Source organism: Crinia signifera, chromosome 5 (genome assembly GCF_055691185.1).
Source record: "Crinia signifera chromosome 5, ASM5569118v1, whole genome shotgun sequence".
NCBI classification, from domain to species: domain Eukaryota; kingdom Metazoa; phylum Chordata; class Amphibia; order Anura; family Myobatrachidae; genus Crinia; species Crinia signifera.
In genome coordinates this window covers 274,371,340-274,397,273 of record NC_139221.1, presented here as the reverse complement: position 1 = coordinate 274,397,273, position 25,934 = coordinate 274,371,340, and the positions used below count along the sequence as shown (strand labels likewise).

At 42.1% G+C, this 25,934-nt stretch overlaps 1 protein-coding gene across 5 annotated transcripts in view; it reads left to right on the top strand.

The window, feature by feature from the left end:
* The window catches only part of DPP6 (dipeptidyl peptidase like 6), a 1,240,611-nt gene that overhangs the window by 1,197,150 nt on the left and 17,527 nt on the right, over nucleotides 1–25,934 (top strand). For all 5 annotated transcript variants that reach the window (XM_083189040.1, XM_083189042.1, XM_083189039.1 and 2 more), the window contains 5 exons: nucleotides 4,305–4,403; nucleotides 5,188–5,257; nucleotides 14,113–14,307; nucleotides 15,728–15,782; nucleotides 23,020–23,122. In XM_083189040.1, coding sequence (XP_083045166.1) covers nucleotides 4,305–4,403; nucleotides 5,188–5,257; nucleotides 14,113–14,307; nucleotides 15,728–15,782; nucleotides 23,020–23,122 — 522 coding nt within the window. The remainder of the gene's footprint in view (nucleotides 1–4,304; nucleotides 4,404–5,187; nucleotides 5,258–14,112; nucleotides 14,308–15,727; nucleotides 15,783–23,019; nucleotides 23,123–25,934) is intronic.

The following is a 25,934-nucleotide window of genomic DNA, read 5'->3' as shown; positions in this document are numbered from 1 at the left end:
TTAAACAACTATTATTTAGTCAATCTTAGAGTTCTAATCTCTACCTGTTAATGCAAGGTAAGTAACAGACGTGCTTCATAATGCATACAATGTTACCTTACCTATCAGATGTACTATTATATTTTATTTGGAGAATAATGTATAGAGTACTCACAACCTCAGGGTTATTTCTATTAACTGCTACAGAGAAGCAGAGAACATAAATCAGAATTAAAGTATTGGTTTGTGTGGTTGTAGTATGCCAACAGTTATCATGTCGACAGTCATCAAGTTGACATGAGAATGTCTAAATGGTCGAACTATCGACAAACTATTACTGGTGGTCTAATGGTCCCTAACCTAACCTTACCCCTAACCCTAACTCTCCCCCTATTGCCTAACCATAAACCTAACCTAAACCAGTCTTTTCAAATGTTTTTCAAATTCTGCCGCCCGCCGCTGACTACCGCTGCACAACAGCCCTCCTGCCGATCTCTCTGCTACACTGATGCTCTCCTGCTGCCCGCCACAATCTGATCGCAGGTGGTTAAAAACCACATGCAATCGCTCATGCAATTCGCTAAATATTATATGCAGCACATAATATCTATAGACATGACATACCAGAGGGCCTGTGCAGCGCGTTGCATGGTACATAAATTTGCATACAATTATGCGAATTATCAAACAGATGTGATCGAAATCTAATGATTGTATGAGTATATGGGCACCATAACTGTATCACACAGAGAGACTCTCCACTACAGCCATTAGGTATTCTCACTCCTGCCTTATATTCCTAGTGTGGGTGGCTCTCTCCTGCTCCCCACAGAATGCATGTGTCAATATTGTAATTCACCGTCATACTGTCAGAGGCAATAAGAAAAAATAACATACACCAACATTTGTTGGATCAGAGATCTGTGTAAATATACATAGGGATAATGGTAGATGCTCAATTAGTTCAGTAATACCACTCAGGTGCATGCAAGGGAGGGGTTAATACTGAGTAAGTAAAAAAAAGACATTGTTTCCCCCAGCTCACTGAATGGTATTAGTGACCAATCTTGAACACTACGTGATACTAGAATTCAGAGATATTGGTTACATATACCTGCGCAGGTGTAGGATATGCCCCCAAGCCACGACAAGGCTTCTCTATATATTGGGGTCCCTAGCCGTATATCGAGGTGCAGGGTGCGGCACCCCAAAAAACTATCATAATCTGTGTAAATGTATTCTGCCAAAGGCCAATATTGGTTCGTGTCTGTGTGCCCAATTTAGAAAGTGATCTTGTTGCCCTGTGCTTCATCCTGTTGTATGTGCAAAGGAATCACAAAAATGTTTAACAATGAACTGAGCCAAAGTTTAGACACGTGGAGTTTTTCATCCCACATATAATTCAAATCCATTTTTGTAAGGACAGAAAGACAATCAAAACTACTGTACGTATGTGTATGCAGTCAATATAGATGAAGAGATTCTGGTGATTATTCTGGTTGATTCGCTCAGATGCGAATTCCCACCCTTGCAAGTCAACCAGAATCCGCCCTACAAATGTTGGTGCGCCCAACCCCCCCTCGCAGAGTGTATTTGCAGAGTTTAACATAAACATCCATTCACAGCCTGTGGGTGAACACCGCTCAATTACTATGCAAACAGCCAGCCTTTACATGGGAACGCCCATAAAATGCTGGGCGTTCCCATAGGCGTGACTATCCGCCACCGCCCCACCAGCCTTGGGTGCATGCACCCAGCAAACAGTCTGTTCACCATGGCCGCATGCACCCGGTGTATGCACATGTGCAAAAATGCAGCTGCGCATACGGCAAACATCTGTCCCCATGTGAGAGAACGTCGGCTGCAAACGGACCAGAATAAGGTCCTCTATTCCTAGATTTTTTATTTTGTTATTTATTTAATGCAAATATTTAATTGACGAATATTTATATATTTATATTTGTTTTCATTGGTGCTATTATTAGGTCGGCTTGCCAATTCCATCACAATACAATAGGTGTGGAATATTATCACAATATATGTGTGATACTGTATCATTGGGAGTTTGGTTTGAGTTATATGAACTTGTCCAGGTCCCTATGGAATATGAGATGCATATAACAGGGAGAAGACATAGAGGTTTAAGTCATTACTCCATGAATTTATTCATAAACTGATTTAAAATGTCTAACACATAACCAGGCCATGAGCAGAATATTTTAAGTTAGTGTCCTGTTACATTTTTGTGGGCCAACTGGTGGATGACCCAGTCTGAGACACATCTATTTTGTGGTAACATGTGGAGAGGGCAAACATATCACAGGGTATGTGTGGCTTCATCTGTTAACAGGTAATGTATCTCAGTGTCTGTGATATGTTTGGATTCAGAGCAGGGCTCAAGGTAGAACTATGGCTGGAGGCCGTGTAATGGAAACATGAAGGTTTAACAAGGCCTCTCCTATTAGATGGTAAATGGAATCTTATTCCACATAATTTGTAGAGATCTCAGATAGGACATGATAAATAATCTCTGATGGTGAATATGATCAACACAGTAAACTGGGGAGCACATCCAACAGAATATATACAAACATTGATCAATATATGTACAATTCTGTAGCTGCTTTGCATTTATGCCTGATTGGACAACCCCCCCACCCCACTACACCCCCCCCCCTGCTCCCCCATGTGTGTTATATAAGTGCATCATTTTACAAAATGGTATTTGTGCTGCACATATTTTGCAATTCCGATGGTGCATATTATTATCATATGAAAAAAACCTTATCGTCCTATTTTCCTAAAAACAAAACCCAGAATGACACTGTGAGGTTTTAGACATTATCATCAAAGCCTTTGTGTTTGTATCATCATGGGATATTAGTGTATATTTAGGAACCTTTCAATATAATTTTTTTGTCTAGGAGTTTCCTGGGGATATTTCAACTACTTATTGGGAATTTTTTCAGCTTTTCTGTGTCTGATGTAATCTGTTTTTTTGTTGGTATAATAAATAACTTGATAATGGCTAATTGTAACTCTCCTTAGAATATTTTGGTTGTTCATATTTAACTGAGAAGCAGCAATTTCTACTCCATTGAATAATGCATTCCCAGTGGCTCTAAACTGAACCAGAGTGTCCTCTAGGAGATACGCCAATCTCCTCTAAGCCATAATTATTTATCCATGCTAGCAATTATAGGAACAAACATAAAACTCTGCTAAATTCCCTTGAGTGACAGGCATCTTTCAGCTGATAAAGCAAATTCTGTTAGTCTTAATTTAAAAAAAAATCCCTATAAAGAACTGGTCCCATTATGGTTTTAAAAAATTTTTAAAAACAAAATCCTGTAGGTTTTTTTGTAAATTTTTAATAATATTTTTTCTTTTTATTTAAGATCAGGTTTCATATATTTACATATAATATTTTGAATAGAGTTTTTACAATATTGATTGCTGTGTCATTGATATAAAATTTGTGTTTTGTACAGTAGTTGATCAAATATAATACAATGATTTTATGAGGTTGTTTAGTACACATAATAGATTACTTTAATTTTTATACATATATATAGCATTTTTCTGGATGACTTTAATTTTTTAATCTTATGTATAGTCTATTTTTTAGATTACTAATTTTTTTACATATTTTATATAGTTTTTCTTGTTAATACGATTAAATATTTTTTCCAAAATCATAAGAATTCAGTTTACAATGTGCAATTAAAAAATGTGATTGGTTTGTTACACTTTGTAGCATTTTATTCAGGCCTCGTATATTTGCTGATTATTCATACATGCATTTGTTTATTTGATTTGTTTGTGAACAATTGCATTGTGGTGCAACCACATTAATATACAACTGATGCACCCACATTACAATTTTGAGCTGAGGAAATAGTAGTAATTAATTCATGTGCAATGTAATGTACAGTAATACAGCTGTAAAATCAGACTTATTAGACTTGAATTATATTTTGCCTTGTAAGTGTATGGTACTTTAAAACATTGGACAGACTTGTTGAGAACCCACCAATGCCTTCAATTCGCAGGCCATTACATTTACCCCCATATTGAAAATAGAGTAGCTCCAAGGAATCCCTGTAACATTAAACTGAATTATACAGTAGATCCCACCTTACTGACCAATGCTGAAGGCTGAGTACTACACAACACACTAAAGTCAACTGAAGGTTACTAGACAAATGGCTGGGGGTTGACGTTCAATAAAAAATGAAGTCAAATGCTAAAAGTAATGTAGTTGTTCACATAAATCAGATATACTTTTCCACATTTGTAGTATATATGTATTTTATATATTTTAGGTCTGATTGAGCTGGAGGACAATTCTAAAGTGCGAGCTGCCATAGACAAGAGACAGATGCCTTACTCCGAGTATGTACAAATACCAGTGGATGACTACAGTAAGTTGAAATTAAATCTAACATAAAATCTATTAAACCATGTGATCTTTGGATTTTCCAACTGATTGGCATGATTTGGTTGAACTGGAGAATAATTGGCCCACAGGGGTCAATTCAATTATTAGGGATGAGCAGGTGGGATTTGAGATTTTCCTTGGGAGCTCTATGGGGTACAAGGACGCTAGGTGCCAGAGAAATGGTTGTGAATGCCGGTAACTTGCTGCCATTACTGCAAATTGAATTGGTTCCACGCAATTGTAAAATTATAGATGTACAAACTCTATATGGAGAAATTTAATGTTCAATTGATGGCCGTCATTAGTGTTAGCGAGGTTTGAAAATATTTATTCGTAAAAGAGAATAGATGTTAACATATATTTTCAAAGCATTTTGTGATAAGCTTATTTCAGCTGTGTCCTACTGTTTTTATATGGCCTCTATATGTTAAAACAACAGGTTTGAGTTGCTATAAATGAAACTGCTCAAGGGCATTGCCTCTAATTTAAGGAATATTGTCTGTGATGTTAACAGACGCAAGAGCAAAGCTTTTATCAGTATGTTGCTAATAGTCAGCTTGATACATGATGCCTGTATTGTTAATCTTAACGAACAAGATAGAGTAATAGATCTAACAGCAATTCAATTTGCGACTGCTTGGCTGGCTGTTTCACTTAATGATTCTGTGCTTAATTTGACCTGAACTAACCCAGAGCTATCTCAGTAGCAGTTGTTTTCAGTAGCGAGCATGGAACAAGTCTTACAATGTTCTGTTTTATTTTCCTAGAATTGCCGATGCAGATTATCAAACCAGCAACCTTTATAAACACAGCACATTACCCCATTTTACTTGTTGTGTAAGTATGACCAAGAATGTAGCAAACATGTTTTTCAACTTTATTTCAAATGTCTACCAAGTGTTGGTTTACTGTACATGTGTGTTCTTTACGCACATAAATGTTGCTGTAGCTCATGCATGATGTGGAATAGTTTGATATGAACCAAGAAACATAGGCACCAGTTCTAAATTTCATATTTTTTTGAGAAATATATTGCATGTGCGCAAAAAAAGGGGCATGGCCTCACTACTAGGGGCAGGAATAGAGCATAGAGTGGCAAGTGTTGGTCAGATAAGGCGGGCAGTACAGCGACCAGCAAGGACAGCAGGCCAGCAGCAAGGACAGCAGGCCAGAAAGTCGTGCTGTGAATCTAGGCCCACGCTGAAAAAAAAGGGGTGTTTAATGCCTGTAGTCGTAGTGTCTCTTATACACATAATGTGCCGACACAATAGTACAAATTCATATTACACCATACAGTAGTGCCATTTATACACATTGTGTCAGCTAGAGTTCCTTAGACACCCTGTGCCAGGTAGAGCCCCTGGGACACACAGCATAAGTAGTACTGTATGAACACCATAATGTCATTACACATTATACCACATACCAAAATGCCCATTACACATTATACCATACACCGTAATGCCCATTATGCCACACGCAGTATGCCCATTACATATTATGCCACACACCTTAATGCCCATTACATATTATTCCACACACCATAATGCTCATTACATTTTATGCCATACACTGTAATGCCTATTACATTTTATGCCACAAAAAATAATTCCTATTACATATTATGCCACACACTGTAATGCCCATTGCATATTATGCCACACACACAGTATATGCTCATTGCGCAGGGGGATTACATGCTCACTGCCACAGTGAATTACATGCTCAATGTCAATGGTAGTTACATGCTCGTTGCCCAGAGTTGTGTTGCTGGCTTGCAAGGGAACAGCATGGCCAGCACTCCCATAATCAACATTTCTGGGCACCCTCTGCTCCCCTGTTAGACAATAGAGGGGAAGTAGCACCTCTAGCATCTGTCTCCAAATAGGTGGTGGCCATCTTTGGAGGTTTATAGGGTTTTGGATGCTGACAGAGAATCTGCGCCCATGAGGCACCACTCTCCCCCCTGCACCCCTGGACCACACTGCAGTTTCAGCTATGCCAAGAAATCAATATATGCATTAATGTTCTCATGAAGATGAATGTTGTCTAAACTGGACAAGCAGATTTGTGATCAAACAGATCAATCTTATCAATACTGTGTCTGGTCAGCTGGTCAATATTATGTTGATAATGTTGATACCCCAATGTCACAACCAAAATGTTGACATGCTTCAACATGTCAACAGGCACCATGATATCATCCCCAGAATATTCCATGTGAAAATGTCAACATTAGCAGATTGCTGATGGTTAGGATTAGATGCAACTGGGTGGGATAAGGTTAAGGCCTTGGGTTGGAGTTTAGCTACAGGGTTAGGAGTAGATAATAGGAACGACAATGAGTCACCCATCTCCACCTAAACTGCTGCTCACATGACCAGGTAAAGGACTTTGTAGACACTGCTGCTGCTGGGATCCAGAGAAGTGGCAAATGGGCGATGAGGGACGTCAACATGACATACATACAGACATGATGAATGTCACCATTGTCACAGTAAACAACCTATCCTGTTGACATTTTTATGTCGATCTGATGCATGTCGGTCTAACATACCATACCCAGTAAGGCAACTAATTGAAATTTAATATGCATAGAATAGTGGGGACACAGTATCACATATTTAGTAAATCCATTTAAAGTGATGGAGCTATGATAAGTCCTAATGGTAATGTGAAAGAATTAAAATAAAGGTAGCAATATAACAGTAGTATATAGCATTATTATCTATATATGATATATAACAGTATTATTATTATTCTGTTGAATTGGGAAAAAAAAATCACATTTACTGATCTTAACTCAAGTTTTGTTTTAATTTAGTTGATTACATTTTGTAAGCAATGAGTCTTTGAACATAATGCATTTGACCTGCCTGACCCAAACACCATAAGGCAAAAGATTAAAAAACAGCTCTTGGTTAAATCACCAATGGCTTTCGTAAGAGTCAAGAGTGGTAACAAAAGAAGTGTTCTACATCTAGACTACAAGCATTGCATACAATTAGTAATAAAGCTGGACGTATTGGTTTACCAATGCAGCAGGATGGCCAATGGCTAATCAACATATTATTGCAAATACAAGGTCAATTTAATTAATATAATTTCTATCCATGTGTTACAAATACAGGAGGATTTCCCTACCTGTAAATGTGGTATGTAATTTCATTTGTAATTGTGTTACATTGCCACACATTACCCACACAGAAATGAATAGCAGAAGAAAACTTTCCAAATGTCAATCTCTCTCTCGCACATTGAATTCCCTCTCAACTTTGATTTTCCATCATGTCTGGCAAATGGAACAATTCTGGACATAAACATAACTTATAAAAATCAAAGAAAAAAATAAATGCACATTTTAGATGGGATTTTCCGGTGAGAACTTGGATACATCAATATAATGCCAAATGTCAAAGTTTAAGTGGCATTTGTCACTGTGTGACCTAGGTTAATGTTCTTCCATTGCACATATGTACAGATTTATTCTCAGGAGCAGGAGAAACTCACTATTCTACATGAACAGAAATGTTATCTGCCTCTTGCCCACTTCTGTTTCTAAAGTACTTCAAATACTCCGGATGTAAGGCAAAGCTTGATAAAATAGGATACAGTTTAATGCTATGCCATCTCCATTATCGTATTTACTGCATTTCTGAAAGACATCTCAAGGCTCAATTAGCTGAGGTTACATTCGATAGAACAATTGATGTTGAGCTTTAAACCCTTGTATGATTTTCTATAGATTAGTCATACAGTAATGCTGGCTATCTTTACTTGCCCCCTTAAAGTAACATCTACAGGACTTAAAAAGATTCCTGAATAAAGTGGACAACTTGGGGATTAGATGACGTGATTTGTGTAAATTCACATGATCATGCTCCGTCCCCACCTCTACCCCTTCCTGTTGTAAAATGCTGTGATTTGTATCAGTGGGCGGAGACATGATGATGCCATTGCAACACCATATTGCAAAGCCGCACCCACCTCAGACATGGTTGCCCTCTCTAGGACTTGGAAGTTTTCAAAAAGTGCGTATGGAGTCCCTAAATTTTCAGAACATTGATAAAAAAAAGATGGTTTTAAAGTAGTTGGAGGTATTCAACAGTGATGTGATGTCTACATCTTGTGCAAATCCATATCTATAAGGCCTGCAGGTTGTGTAACCCATCACCACACACCCTGCACCCATATAATACCCGACAATACCAGAAAGTGTTGGCCCTTCATATGGCACTATCATCATAACCTCTGAAAGAAGGCACCACACATTGAAAGCACTGACTTTGCCATTGTGCTTTTGCTAACCTATGTGTGTGTGTGCCCTCTTCCAGTTGCATGGCAGAAGGGAGGGGGTAGTGCCCATGATTCCCTTTGGGCTTAAATGTGACCCAGGCACGTCACCAAATGTTTCTGCTTGTCCCCTAGGCATGTGCCTCACGTGCCTAATGGGAAGTTCAGCACAGAGCGATGTAGGGGCATTTTCTAAATGATCTAGTGAGATCGCTTAGAGAATGCCCCTAAGTCGCTTCGTGTGTAGCCCCATAAGACTGGGAGATTGAAAACCGCATAACGCCAGCAAAATGCTAAATTTAACACCCAATTCTGGAACAAGGCAAATATTCTGTTGAGCATTTTTTACATTTTGCTCACCTTTTAGTTGGAACACTTGTTAGATGTGAGAGAAATAGAACAAGTTAAGTGATATCTACTATTACACAAAATTGCTATGATTTCTGAGAAGGTGCGGTATACAGCTTATGCTGCTGCTGCTATTAATGTTACTATTATTTTAATTCCGCATCAGTGTCATTTCTCTCTGCAAACCCAAAGGTTGATGAGTCACCACTTTAGAATATTGTATAAATAATCAGCCTGAATAGGATTACTGCTGACTCCGCATACTTTACTGTGAACGTTTATTCAGATCTCATTAAGTCTTTGACTGCCTAATACCAATAACCAGCAATCTCAATTTATTGTGGTACCACCTGCTGAGCATAATAGATATAATGATGATAATGAGGCATAGTATATAAAAAATATATATAGTAAGCTATTACTAAAACTACCAATTAGGATATAAATGTTATTGTGTGTAACTGATAAATTGGTAGTTATTATCTTGTTAAATCTCTTGCTGCGTTCTAGGCATAGAAAGCCCATACATTAACAAAATGTTTTATTTATATGGAAACAGATACCATCCATTATATAGGCACTGTGATCGCACAAATGTAACAGGAACATAACACATATTAGTGTTCCTCGCTTTCCTCATTATCACATCCTTGCTTAACAAAATGTGAAACTGTAGCTGAAAATAATTCATTGGCAAATGTACATAAAATGTATTAGCGTCTTTTATAATTAGTTGGAGAGGAGGGGCAGGATGTATCCAGCAAATGTGATTCTTTTGCCACTTACTGCATACATGGCAGAGTGAATAATGCTGGTTTACATGTAGATTTGAGATTCAAATTGCAAAGGACAGGTATTGTGAAAAAAAGCTATCCTTTACAATGAAGGTTAATGACCTGGGAATCCTTCTGCGCATACATGGTTGTCGGGGGGCACTGGGAGGGACCATATTGGATCCTTCTCAGGGAAATATGTGAAATGAAGCCTATAGAATAGATGTCTATTAGTCAACACCAGTCTACAACACTAGTCTACTAGCCAGCCGCCATCTGTACAGCGAGAAGGGGACGCGCGCGCACGAGAGGCGTGCGCGTCCCCTTCCGACGGCGCTTCCATCGCTTCCCCCCGGGTCACCGCCGGCTTGTCGGCGGTCACCTGGGGTCCCCGCCGCCTCCTCGCACCCCCCTAACCCTGTCCGTCTCCCTGAAGCGGCGACGGACAGGGTTCCCTTCGCCCCGCCGACGGAAACTGAGACGCGCGTGCTCGTGAGACGCACGCGCTTCTCAATCAGATGGCGAGCCGGGCTGCTGGCGGATCGCCAGCAGTGACGTTCTGGCGATTCGCCAGCAAAGAAGAGCCCGGCCCCATCTGTATGGATCATTTGGTCGACCATAAGTTGGTCGACCGTCATTAGGTCAACATCACTAGGTCGACATGCTGAAAGGTCGACGTAGGTCTAGGTCAATATTGGACAAGGTCGACAGGTCATTAGGTTGACGTGCTAGGTCGACATTTAAAAGGTCGACATGGGGATTTTCACTGTTTTACCAGAATGTCGACACCGTCGACATGAACACAGGATAAAGTGCACCGCATCCCCTCGCATGGCTCTCTTCGCTCACCATGCCGACCTTTTGAGTGTTGACCTAGCCCTTGTCGACCTTATGCTTTTGTCGACCTAATGACCTGTCGACCTTGTCCTATGTCGACCTTTCAGCTTGTCGACCTAATGACCATATCCCCTACTGAGTATAAGCTCTGGAAACTTTTGCTCTCTGGAGCTTTGTACATATGGAAATATTTCTGGTATCTCTAATAAGGGGGTATTGAATCCCAGGTCATGACTGTCGGGACGTCCCGATAGTCTTGACCCAATCCCGTTCTCGGCCCGCTCACCTGTTTATCGGCGAAAAGGGGGCATGGCCGTAGTATCGACAATCCACGGCTGTTCTCAGCAAAACGGTCCCGACAGCTTTTAAAGTCTGTTCCGTTCTGCCTCTTCAATGCTGTCAAGAAAGACAGCATGGAAATAGGCACCCACCACTATTCCCCCTTTGGAAATAGCAGCAGGGATTGATATTAATCTTGCTGTGCTTGCCACACTTTATAATATAAACTCCACGCCGACGTGGATAGTGGGGGTATGAAAAGGTCAGGAGGACGCGTACCGCGTCCCCTCGTGGGGCTCACTACCCTCGCCATGCTTCAGGCTGGTGTGGGGCTTGATATGGAGGCATTTGCCAGTATGTAACATGAAGCACTGGCAAATGCATCCTTTATTGTGCATGAGACGCACTTGCGCACCGCCCCCCCCCCCCCCCTTTGTGCAGGAGACGCACTCGTCACCAAACCCCTAACCCTGTCCATCTCCCTGAAGCGGACACAGGCAGGGTTGTCATACCCTGCCGCAATAATTAATGAGACGCTCCTGCTTCTCAGACAGATGGAGCACCTCTCCACGGGCATCTGCCAGCGCAGGGGATCTGACGGTTACCGGCGCTGTGTGAGAGGCGCTCACTTGGCTTGCCAGGGAAGCCGGGGACAGAGCTGCAGCTCCCAGGGACAGTACGGTGACTAGCTGCCTGACGGGGACACTACGCAGCCTACGCAGGGCTGCCGTTGTGCTACGCTGACAACATAGCTTAGCCTGCCGCCGTGAAACTACACAAGTACCTGCGATTTTTCCCCTGGCCAGCGATTTTCACAGGGGGTGGTCGACTTTCCATAGCAGGACGCTATGAAAAGCCATCCACCCCGTCCCTCATCTGCTGGTAATACCAGCAGATGAGCAGCGGTGGCCGGTGATGATGTGGGACTCGCAGAGCCAGATTAAGGTCTAAATGGGCCTGGAGCTGAAAATTATCAAGGGCCTATTATGCGTAATAATAGGGGTTGTGGCCAGCACCTAATAATGTGGGGGTCGTGACCAGTGTTCTGTTTGGGTGGTCTGCTCATGGGTGTGTCTCTATTTGTGTAAATACTTTCAACTAATTATATATGCCTGAAAAAGGCAGGGGGCTGGCATAAGAAAAATGCAGGGAGATATAATGGCGGGTGCACTCCAAAGGTGCACCCGCAGCATGCCGATGTCCTAAGATACTTGCGGGGTGAGGCGGCACTCCAGTCATAAAAAAAATACTGAAAGACGAGACTTGGTAGAGAACATTTCAGCACCTTTTATGTGGTCACCTAAGTTTACCACACCATATACCCCTTATACAAATCATGCAACACAATAGTAACCCCCTTATATTGTACTTGCCTCTTACACATTATGCCACATGGAATTGAGCCGAAATTCACACTATGGCACACAGATTGAGTCAAAATTCACATTATGTCACACAGATTAAGGCAAAATTTACATTTTGCCACATGGATTGAGCCAAAATACACACTATACCAGGCATGTCCAAACAGTGGCCCTCCATATGTTGTGAAACTACATGTCGCAGCATGCCTTGACATAGTTTTAGCATTCCCTAATAGCAACTGTGGCAATGCATGATGGGACTTGTAGTTTCACAACAGCTGGACGGCCATAGTTTGGACATGCAAACAGATTGAGCAATAATGCAGAATATGCTTCATAAATAGGGGCATTGCGCGCCAAAGGCGCGCATTAGAAATTAACACCATAATGCCCATTACATGTTAAGCCTCACACCATAATCTCCATTACGTATTATGCCAAACACCATAATGCCTATTAAAAATTATGCTACCTAAGTGTTGCTTACCTACATGTTCATTGCCAGGGGTTCCATGTTCATTGCCAGGGGTTCCATGCTCATTGCCAGGGGTTCCATGCTCGTTGCCATGTGGGATTACATGCTCATTGCCAAGGAGGAATATATGCTCATGGTAAGTGGGGGACAGCCGCCGCTGGGCAGAAATGACAGCCATTGACAGCCGGGCAGAGAACAGAGGGCTGTCTGGCTGTATTCAGAGCACTGCATGTCCCGGCTATTTGAAATAATACCCCTTTCATACCAGAAAATGCAGGGTCTTACCCGGGAATATGGTCCCAGGATCATGCAGGGACATTCCCGGACTGGCTCCTTTTACAACAGCCTAGTCCCTGCATTCTCTGGTGTGAGGGGGAGAGAAAACCCCGCCCGCCCCCCTTTAAACAACCAGCTATATCTTCAGAACCAGCTGACCCATTTACATTTAGGCTTCAAATGATTTTGGTCCCGTAAATCTGGGCCGTTTGGTTCAAGAGAAATCTGTCCTCAAACAACATGAACAGCCATGAAATTACATTTCAGTAATGAAAAAAAAATTGGTTTACCCGCAATATCTCTAGAACCAATGAACCCATATGGACCAGCTATCAAATTGAAGGCCTAGCGATTTGGGTTCGACTGAGATCAACCTCGAGCTTCTGTGATGCCGAAGGGGGAACTAGCAGCCGTTGGAACCGGGTGGATGTCAGAATTAGCGGGTACCATGTTATCCTATGGGGAAAACGTTCCAGGTTTGCCTGGCAGTATCTCCGGTTCCCGGGGGGCTAGCGACGCGGCACTGGGCTCGTTGGAAAGCCCTGTCCCTCAACTACAAAACGGGCCTATTTGGAGAGTGGGCCTGGAGCTGTAGCTCCATCAGGCCCATTGTTAATCCGGCCCTATGTGGGAGCGCTCATCAGAGCTCTCCGCCCATCGCTGGCCCGTACACACTGGGTGGCTTTTGAGCTGAGAGCAGCTCAAACAACAAAACTGAGCTGCTTTCAGCTCAAAATCTCCCAGTGTGTATGGGCTTCTAGCCTGTGTCAGTGATTTATCACCACAGCCCTCACAGTAGCCCACCTTTATTACACTATTAATTCCCCCGTTGGAATATTCTAACAATGGGAGTTACAAAAGTTCAGATTGGTGACCCAAAGTGTCATCTATCATTTGACACCCTGCTAGGACTGACTACTGGCAGTATGATATAGCTTTGGACAAAGATTGTTGTGTTGAACAATAGTTTGGTCCTCCTGCCTTGATAAACTATGGGAATGCAAGGTCAATGGTTTTGTTACAATCTGTACTTCTATCTCTTAATAGGGATGGCACACCTGGAAGTCAGAGCGTCTCAGAAAAGTTTGAAATTGACTGGATAACAGTGCTGGTCAGCTCTTTTAGTACTATTGTTGTTAAGTTTGATGGACGTGGAAGTGGTTTTCAGGGCACAAAGCTCCTACATGAAGTAAGAAAAGAGCTGGGAAGTTTTCAAGAAAAAGATCAATTGACAGCGCTTGGGTAATGTACACATGCAAGCAACTTCCATATGTGATATGTTGTGGACAGTACCTGTAATTTAGATAAGTGAATTGACTAGAGGTGTATAATATCAGCCCTGACTAGCAGAGATATAGCCTCAGCCATAGTATTAAAGTAGAAGATTGGAAGTATACTGTATGTTTTAAAATAGTTGTCTATACTGTTTCCACAGTAGCGGAACAGAAACAAACAGTGGTTTTTACCTATGGGCTGCAGGGCTGCTGCCCCTCCAGGTAGAATCCCCCACTGTTCTCTGCCTAATTGAAGGCAGATGCAGTCTAGGAGACTGCTCGGGCTTCACTGAGACTGGCAGTGACTTCCTATTGGAAGATCGATCTGCCTGTCACCCAAGGCAGTCCCATTGGGAGGTGATCCCTCCCTCGGGGATGCCTCTATATGGATTGCTGAACAGCAGTCCATAAAAACCAGGACAATACTGCGCATGCGCCAGACCCTGGGCCCTGATTATGCCTCTATGGACTGCTGCAAAAGCAACCCTTAGAGGCTGGGGCCAGCGCATGCACAGTACCGAAGAAGCTACTGCGGATACGCCGGCCCTGCAGCGGGGACGGGGAATGGGACCAGTGGCGGCAGGGATTGGGACCAGGAGCACGACGACAGCGGTGGAGGCAGCGGACAGGGGCCCGCATCGTGGCAGCCCCCCTCCTCCACAAAGAGCCACCACTGGAAACAAACAAAATCTCAACTCTTCCTTGGTTTTCACCCCTTCACTTCCCGGGATTAAAAGGAAATAATGCTTATGTAGAATACTTTATAGTAATGGGAATTAGACATTTGGGCTTTGTACTGTCTTTTGAAGGTCTATTATACTCTAGTCTCGTATGCTAAGTGTTGGGGTAAAGATACTCTAATGCTGGATACACACCTATACAATTATAGCAGCGCCGGCTCTTATTGCCCCATGTGTGCTTCAGATTATAATATAGATTTTTTCAATGTAAGTAAATGTGTGTGTGTAAGCCCTGAAGCCTAATATTGATTTACAGTAGATCTATTCGAAATCCATGAAAATCAATGAAAAACAACTTTCGTAAATATACCCCCATAGCTTGAATTTTAAGGGGTGATGAGGCACCACTGTACAATTTAATGAATCATTTATGGTTAAAATGTTGTTCGGATTTTAAAACCCCACAGTGTCTGAAATCAGCATCAGTGGCTGTTGTTTATGTTGTATCATAGTTATTACATTGTGTAGATTTACCTGCATGTTATTATATAGACCGGGTTGAAAAAATGTTCAAATTACGTTACATAAAGGATTAACTCTATTTCTTTTATACAATCTGATATAGAATATACAAAGTAATATATATTTTTTCTGATGCTGTATTGAATGTGAATAATTATCGTACTCTTTTTATTTTTTGCAATCCAGAACATTACTAAAAGAGCAATACATAGATAAGAAGAGGGTTGGTGTGTTTGGAAAGGTAATGTACATTATTATTATTTGTTGCTTTTTGTGATTATGTCCTCCGAAGGGTGGTATGGCTTGCAGACCAAATCTCTCTCATGTATCCATATCCTGTTTATTTCTTGCTCTACCAGAGTCATGGCTCAGTGTAAGAGTCATTGAAAAAATCCAGGTCCAGTGACCAGGAATCTGACCTTGGCAGCTAGCATGGTCAGAGCCGGGTAAGGGTGCAGTGTAAATGTCGCAACCTTGGTGATCTAACCCGTGTTATGCTTAAAAATGCTAACTGGCTGAATATGTAGAGGTCCACCACAAAGGAGTGTCTGAGTAACATAGTGTAGAAACAGGTCCCATGTAAAGAGGCTGACTCGAGATTACTGGGAGTCTCAGGTGCAGTGTAAATTGGGTCTGGGTTCAAATCTTGGCCGGAAACCCTGGTTTTTGGTGGTAAACCTTGACATATAGGGGGACATTTACCAAAATGGATTCGTAGAAAAAAGGTGTATTCATAGGCAGAAATACACCTTTTTTTTACGAATTTGTATTTTCGGGATTTACAATCCCAAAAATACAACAATTCGTAGTCCTAAAGATGGAACATTCGTATTTGTATTTACAAATACGAATGTCTACACCATCGATAGGATACGACAGAAATCACCATTCAAAAGAATGGTGGTTTCTGATTTACTAAGCAGCCGTATGGATAATACGGCTGCTAAGTGGTGTAAAACACCCACGCAAATACGACAGGAAAATAGAACACCATTTTCCTGTCGTATTTGCTTTAAGCCTGCACGGATCAGTCAGATCCGTGCAGGCTTCAGTGTAAAAAAATAGAAAAAAAATTAAATATAAAAAAAAACGGCGTGGGGTCCCCCCACAGCCGTAACCAGCACCAGGCTGACGGAGCCTGGAGCCGGTAATTAAAAATCAGGGAACCCGACAAATAGGGGTTCCCCGATTTTTAACAACCAGCCCCAGGCTCCTGCTCTGGGGCTGGTTCCCAAAATACGGGGGACAAAATGAGTAGGGGTCCCCCGTATTTTAAGAACCAGCCCCAGGCAAAACCAGCCAGCAGGGTAATGCCACAGCCGGGGGGAGACTTTTTATGCAAGTCCCCCCGGCCAAAGCATTAACCCTACCGACCAGTCAGCCTGGCCAGGGGCCCTGGGGGAGTGTGGACCCCCCCAATAAAGGGGTCCCCCCCCCTCCAGGACTTACCTGACCAGGCTGAAGCCTGGTGCTGTCCTCGATGCCCCTGGGCGGTGGGCATCGAGCTGATTATCGTGTAAAAAAAAAGATGAACCTATTGTTTTTTACTGTGGCACTACAAGTGCCAGCAAGCCTCCCCAGCAAGCTGGGACTTGGAGAACCACAAGTCCCAGCCTGCTGGGCATTAAAGGGCCCGCTGGCACTTGTAGTTCCACAGTTAAAAAAATAGTGCACAAAACACACTGACACACTTTTAAAATAAAATTTTATTACATACAAAGCCCACACATACTAATACTTACCTATCTTCTTCCCGTAGGTAGCCCTGGTCCTGTGTCGTCGTCTTCTGGTCCTGTGTCGTCTTCTTCCTCCATGTCGACCGTCGCTGTCGCCGTCCGGATCCGACGAAATCCATTTGGGAAGCTGTGGAAGGAAACCATACTCACCTGTCCCAGCGCGACGTAGTCCAGGTAAGTGTCTTGGCAAAAAAACAAACCGACAGCCCGAAACCAAGCGGACACGGAGACGCACTGTGTTTGTTTACATCGTGCGGCTCCGCCTCCCGAATGCCGCTATTGGCCGCCTTGCGGCCAATCAGGAGCCGCTAGGCCGCAAGGCGGCCAATAGCGGCATTCGGGAGGCGGAGCCGCACGATGTAAACAAACACCGTGCGTCTCCGTGTCCGCTTGGTTTCGGGCTGTCGGTTTGTTTTTTTGCCAAGACACTTACCTGGACTACGTCGCGCTGGGACAGGTGAGTATGGTTTCCTTCCACAGCTTCCCAAATGGATTTCGTCGGATCCGGACGGCGACAGCGACGGTCGACATGGAGGAAGAAGACGACACAGGACCAGAAGAAGACGACACAGGACCAGGGCTGCCTACGGGAAGAAGATAGGTAAGTATTAGTATGTGTGGGCTTTGTATGTAATAAAATTTTATTTTAAAAGTGTGTCAGTGTGTTTTGTGCACTATTTTTTTAACTGTGGAACTACAAGTGCCAGCGGGCCCTTTAATGCCCAGCAGGCTGGGACTTGTGGTTCTCCAAGTCCCAGCTTGCTGGGGAGGCTTGCTGGCACTTGTAGTGCCACAGTAAAAAACAATAGGTTCATCTTTTTTTTTACACGATAATCAGCTCGATGCCCACCGCCCAGGGGCATCGAGGACAGCACCAGGCTTCAGCCTGGTCAGGTAAGTCCTGGAGGGGGGGGACCCCTTTATTGGGGGGGTCCCCACTCCTCCAGGGCCCCTGGCCAGGCTGACTGGTAGGTAGGGTTAATGCTTTGGCCGGGGGGACTTGCATAAAAAGTCTCCCCCCGGCTGTGGCATTACCCTGCTGGCTGGTTTTGCCTGGGGCTGGTTCTTAAAATACGGGGGACCCCTACTCATTTTGTCCCCCGTATTTTGGGAACCAGCCCCAGAGCAGGAGCCTGGGGCTGGTTGTTAAAAATCGGGGAACCCCTATTTGTCGGGTTCCCTGATTTTTAATTACCGGCCCGGCTCCTTCAGCCTGGTGCTGGTTACAGCTGTGGGGGGGACCCCACGCCGGTTTTTTTTTTTTATTTATTTATTTTTTCTATTTTTTTTACACCTTGCAGCCTGCACGGATCTGACTGATCCGTGCAGACTGCTAGAAATAATTCGTATTAGCAGCCGTATATACGGCCGCTAATACGAATCATTACACCATCGGAGGGTTACAAAGCAGTCGTATCTGACTGCTTTGTAACTGATCCTCCGGAACACGACTTTGCATACGACTTAAACAGTCGTATGCAGTCGTAGGGAAAATACCAATACGAAAAACTAGGTTTTTCATATTGGTAAATTTCCCCCATTACTTCGAATGGACACATTATACACTTATCACTTGTAAGCACTCTCTGATCAATTTCTAATAGAAAATATCACCCATACAATTCATGAATACACTATAAGTAATATTATCAGGTACTTGTTTCCTAGCATGGAGCCCTGATTTTCTACCTACGGCAGATGCAATGCGATGCGATGGCCTGGGGCTGAAAGAGCAGTGGATAAATTACATAGGATTTCACTACGCAGAATAGCCCTCTAAGCAAATAGCTTATTGGGCGCCGTGCTAGTAAACAAGTACCCATTATCATCTTTTAAATAAATGGTTTTGTAAAAAAGAAAATCTAAAAAGAAAACTCAATTGTCTAAAAGAAAAAAAAACTATTGATGAATTTATTGTTTTCCTGGTTTAGTAAAATTGACATTACTCCCATTATTTGTGTAATAAGTCCCAAAAGCTTATTGCATTTAATTTATAATTAGGATAAGAACATGATTACCATGCAGTCTATGTGTTTTGTGAATATTTCCTTTGAAGATAAAGCACGTTATTTTGCCCAAGCCATAATTGGCTAACTGTAATTTACAATTTGTGCTGAATCCTATGAATCAGATTATGTTTAATGATGTAAATCTACAATTATATTCACCTTTCCCTTGTTCACCACTCAGAGTCTGATTCGTTAAATATTCATAGTTTTTAGGTTTGGATGAGTGCATAGTTAGAACTAATTCAACTTTTATTGACAGGAGGTTTTAGTGGGTATTATAACAAGATTTTGCACTTGTTGTACACAAAACGATGAATAGATTTATATTGTTATTTTAGATTATAAGAAATCTGCTTTGTGATTTTTAATGCGTGGACATGTCTGTTATTCGTATTTCAGGTTACCTCATTAAGTTTTATTTGTTGTTGTGTGTGTTTTTCCATTAATGTGCACATGAACCCTTTTAATTCAAATAACATAGTCTAGAAGGTCTTACACAAGGCATTTTTAAACCATGTCTTTATTTATTAACACATACAATATTGGGGCTGATGTATTAAGCCTGGTGAAGAAAAAAAACTGGAGATATAGTAGAAGGTGATAACACACCAGCTATGTTTCACCAGTTCAACTGGCTTTGATAAAGCCAGTTGAACTGGTGAAACGCGTCAGTTTATAGCCCTCCACTCTCAGGATTGGAATCAGCCACCTTGTATCACCCCCCACTGCCACCAGTGCCGCTGGGAATACTCCTTCACTGGACCAGCTTATTAGCACTTGGGACACTTCTCAGAACATTTCTCAAGGTGAGCCTCACCACACTGGTCACCCGTTGAGACCCTCCATCAACAGGGACTACTGACAGAGGAATTCCTCCAGGTGCAGCTTGTCCATCATAGCCACCTGTTCCAGTCTAACCCCCTAGGCCCCCATTGAGAGGTCTCCAGCCCATCCCCCTGCACCCACTTTCGGACATTTTTGGTGGATACCAGACAAGCGAATTGAAAGCAGGTCAGCGGATTGAAGCACATTGCGGTCCATTCCCAAGTGACCACGGAGTGACCACAGGACAATGAGACCTCCTTGGATCCAGTCACTACCCACCACATCGATTCCCTCTGACACCCAAAAGGGGACATTTCCAGAACGGAGTTGATACAACTCCCTCTCCATCATCTCCATCATTGGAATACAAAAAACAATGGATACTACCCCCTCCATCCATCAATAGGAATCTTAATACAGTTTGTAATCCTCGGTGCCTTCGATATCCATCCTGACAGTGAAATTATTTTATCACAATTACCTTTAATTCATATGTCATTTTCTATGTAATGAATTTTTATGTGTGTTTTAATTAAAATTAATTCTTAATCCCATGGTTATTATTCCTCCTCATACTAGCGCTGTGCCACCACTTTGTTTCTTTTCTGGTTATAAAAAGGAGGTTGTCTGGTCCTGGATCGTACTTACTAGTAGTCGGGTCACTATGCAGCCCATACCACCCTTCACTGGAATAAACAATTACTGCACCTGGATAAAATCACTCAGTGTGACTGCATTAAATGTTACACCCTATGTATTACTAGTACTATTTTGTCATGTGTATAATAATAACTACAGTGACTCATCTATTAGCCTTCCTTTTTTGGTTTGCTGTAATAAATCAGAACAGTAAATGGTACTTGTGTATTATCACGGCGCCCAAGTAGCATACGTACGGTAGCGTAGTGAAATCGCATTGCATGTCCCGTTGTAGTGCCGTGCGATGCCATGCCTTTTCAGTAGTTAATATGGTACTTGTATATTGGTGTCTGTGTTACGCATTTTGCGTAACTGTGCTTTGCACAATGGACCTTATGGCGCAGCCCCAGCGGCGTATTGGTGGTCCTGGGAAGATTGTGGAGGTCGATGAAAGTTTGTTTGTTAAACGAAGAAGTAAAGTTGGACGTACGTTGCCTCAGCAATGGATCTTTGGAGGCATTGCAAGGGAAAGTGGTGAATGCTTCATTACTATGGTGCAAAAACGGAATGCCAACACTCTGATGGTGGCCATAAATGATTACATCAAACCGGGCACAACAATTCAGATTGGAACAGGCTGGATATCAACATGCTCGAGTAAATCATAGGTATAATTTTGTGGACCCGGACACAAGTGTTCACACACAAAACATGAAGCGCCTTTAGGGCTCATGCAAATGGAGCATTAAGCGCCAAAGAGGCACAGCACGTCACCATTTGCAGTCATACTTGCAGGAATTTATGTGGCGTAAGGTTTTGGGTGCTGATAACACAGTTCAAAGAGTGGTTGCCATCAGGATTCTACCAAGCTCTTTGCATACAAGAGCCCATCATCGCTACAATCCTCTACCAATCTACAACTGGAGGGTACACACCTACAATACCTCATCCAATTTCATCAGTGGAGCAATTTCCCAATCGGTAATATAAGTTCCTATCATGGATGTTTTATGACATTTGACTTTTAACTCCTGCTACATACCACTACAGTATATGTCACCATTGTGACAATTCCCCCATCCTTTATTTTCATTTTTATGTATTTTGTTGTACATTGTCCAAATTCGATTTTATTGTGTTATACATTTGCTATTATTAGAGTTAAATACATTTATTTTATTCGGATTACCGTCTGAACAATTATTCAGCCAGTGCTGGCACTTTGTATATATTTCTCTCTTGATTAATAGGGGAGTGACAACCCCTTGCCAGCTGCTGTTAATAGCGCTCTCCACATACCTGTTTTTTCTTGCACGGAATACATGTAAAGTTATCCGCGTCATCTCGCCATGCTTCCGGCTCGGTGGCTCGCTGCGCTCGCCACACTATATAACATCGACTCCACGCCGACGTGGAGAGTGGGGGTATAAATAAGTTGGGAGGACACGTAACGCGTCCCCTCGCGGGGCTCGCCACGCTTCGGGGTGACGTGGATAGTGGGAGTGTGAAATATACAATTGTATCACACATACATATACAATGTGGGTTTTGTTGCATCACATATGCATATACACAGGGGGGTTTAGTGGTAAATCGCAACGCCTAGAAAATCGCATGCAATTTCATGCGATTTTTAGTGTCATGCGATGCGATCTGCGAACAGGGTACAGTGAATAAATTAACTAGTGAGATCGCATCGCATGCCACGAAAACGTGCCATGCGATGCGATTTCACCACGCAGAATAGCCCACTAAGAAAGTAACGTAGTCGGCTCCGTGATAATACACAAGTACCCAGTAAATAATATAGGAAATGATGCCTCTGAACCATTTGTCTATATAAAAGTGTTATTGTTACATTATTTGAAAAAACGGTCAGAGGGATCAGTATATTCGCTCCTCTCCATAACAGACCGCATTATTTTCAACTATATGTTATAATTGTTTAACATCTGTGCTCGTCTGATATCCTTCTTTTATTTCAATTATTTCGCAGATTTGTTTAAAGTTTATACCTACATCACTGCAAAATTGTATAACTGCCACAATTAAGGGAATTCTCCCAACTGTGCACGAGTTGTGCGTCTTTGCATACGTTTATGTTTCATGTTTGTTGATGTGTGTATGTAGGTTTGTATATCAAACCCCTCTTTTTTCTTAATTATACCTATTAAAAGTTAAGTTTTAAAGAAAATCGACAAGTCGTGCCCCCAAAAAAGAGAGTACTTTTTCTTTCTCTTTTTGACTGTACTTCCTTTTTTTGACATAGGAATATGGAGGATATTTGAGCACCCGTCTTCTTACTTCCATGGGAGATGAACTCTTTACATGTGGAGCAGCTCTCTCTCCAATAACAGACTTTAAATTATATGGTAAGATTGTTGAGAAAATATACAAGTAAACAATATTTACAAAGATATATCATCAGCTTAGTGTTGCCCTCCTCTTCCAAGAAATAAGTCCTACAGCCTATAGATGTCTCTATTGTCTCTACAGCCTAAAGAGCGCATTGGTCTAATGAATATAATCTTTGTTTCTATCATTTTAACGTTTTATAACTTTAATAAGTTGCATCCTTTGGAAATAATGGTACCGTTATTGTAGTTGACAGATATGTAGCACAGGTTCTTCTAAATGAACCTTGAGAGGAACCTCTGATAAACAAGAGTTCCTGGTGAACCTGTGATAGGACTGTGGAGAGCAGTTATGTCCTGGAAACTAACCAATCCCAGAATGCAGGGACATAGACGTAAGGAAGCTTTTACCTCCAAACATTCTACTACTCTCAGTTTGTCCCAAACTTCACCCTGATTGCCCAGAAACACCAACATTTTGGTTAAAACTCTGGCCAATTTTGGACAGATGAGAAGTTTATATATGTTTTATAGTTTCTTTTTTAGGTTTTCATGCATAAGCTAAGCAAAATCTGTTTTATGTTTGTAGAATTATACTGTGTAGGCAGAACATAATACAATGGGTTCTCCTAGTATCACCTCTTTGTTTACTATCACACGTAGTTGAAATTGGTATCCATATGGTTGACAGACAATGTCTATGTCAACACTAAAAGGTCAACATTGACAATGCCGACACAAGCAAAGGGTCAACACATGAAAAGGTTGACAGGAGTTGGCTTTTTTAAAACTTTTTCATACCTTACCATCCACATAGACTCTGATTGGGATCGGTAAAGTGTGCGACGCACAACAGGGCACCTAGCCCAAAGCATGGTGAGTGAAGCAAGCCATGCGAGGTTCATTTGCTCTGGTGTCGACACTGACACCAAAAAGTGAAAAAAATCATGTCAACCTTTTCATGTGTCAACATTTTCATGTTGACATATTGCTTGTGTTGACCTTTTGTCGGTGTTGACCTTGTGCATGTCGACCTTATGACTGTTAGCCTAGACATTGTCTGTAAGCTCTACCAGACCCGTTCAAATTCTGGTGAAGTAATGGCCCGTTACAGCACTGGTGCAGTGGCCGTACGTGTAATTGGTTGGCTCAGATGCAGAAATATAATTTGAACCCCCCCCTCCACAAATCAAGTTTGCAATATGCCACACAGCAGTTGACCCCTTAGTCCTCAGGGGCCCCTGTGCAATGCATCAATGGTAGTTCCACCTCTGCGCTGGTGAGTTGGGCCATAGACATTCTATTTACTTGTTTAGAAGGTTCCCACACAAAATGGAATTATAAACCTTACAATATTAGACAGAGAAGCCTTTAAGATGTAAGGTAAATAGTAAGTAGAAAAGCAGCTTTAGATATTGAACCTTGGATTGATCTTTATACTCATTTGAATACAACATTGTAGGTTTCCGACCTATAGGCTGCCATTTTTTAGCATTGAAAAAGTTAACTATAATTCATAACATAGAGAGAGGGTTAAAATGTGCATCCAAAAGTCCACATTAGTTACCTGTATTTCACAATCCGACGTCTGGTTGGTAACCGCTCACCTCTTTTGTCTAGTAGCCATTTCTGCTAATTGGAACTGAAACCCTTGTACATTATTTTCTGCACATACTGTATTGAGTGAACCATAACATACAGGAAACATTAGTAGGGCCACTTCAACATATAAGGCTTTTAAAGTAATACAGTATCTTGTTCTGTTCCAAAAATACAAAAAATATTACAAGCACTCCAGCAAGTTGCACCAAGCAGTGAGGAAATAGGATCACACACATGACCTGAGTGTAGAGTGTGTAGCAAAAGCTTGGGGTGGATTCAGTTGCCTGGGATGTAGGTGAATGCAGGCAATGTGCCTTTGGGGTGGCGTGTGGCCATTCTACCCAATAAAGGCTTCTGTATGTATACTGCACAATGCCTGTCCTCCATGCCGGTTCATGCCATGTTATTGAACAGGCCTGCTAATGCCTCTGTTGTTACACCTTTCTGTTTCACACCAGAGTGCTACTCTTTAAAACAGGAATGGGGAACCTTTGGCCCTCCAGCTGTTGTTGAACTGCACATCCCAGCATGCCCTGCTACAGTTTTGCTATTTGGCCATACTAAACCTGTTGCAGGGCATGCTTGGATGTGTAGTTCAACAACAGTCAGCTAGAGGGCCGAAGGTTCCCCATCACTGCTTTAAAACCTCAGTTACTAGAACAGTGTTTATAGAGATATTCCACAATTACTGTACATACTGTATCATGATATTGAATTTACCAGCTGGCAAATTTACCTGCTACCTTCCTGTGCAGACGAGTGCTGGCACATTATTCTCTTTTTTTCTTTAGTTGGCCTTATTAGAATGCATCTGCTCTAATCAGCAAAGGCACAGCCCTTATGAAGCCCCAGCATTATTCTTGTTGGCATCTGTCCTGCTGGACTTTCCTGATAGATATTTATTTTTATAGTAAAGTGGTGGTGAGAAGAGGTAGGGAGCAGCAGGGATCATGAAAGAACCACTTATGGCTAACTGGATGCAAATTGCATTGTTCAGGAATGTCCTACAGTCCAAAGGAGGACTTTAGGTTTACATGTATTAGGTTGACAGTCAAGACTACTATTGTATTGGTCAACATGCAGTATGGGCAATAGATCGACACAAGCAAAATGTCCACATGGTTTTTCATGATGGTTTTAATTTTTTCATGCTTAAAAATCCACGTGGACTATGATTGGGAACTTTGAAGTGTTATCAAGAGCAGCTGTAGCAGAGTGAGGAACCGGG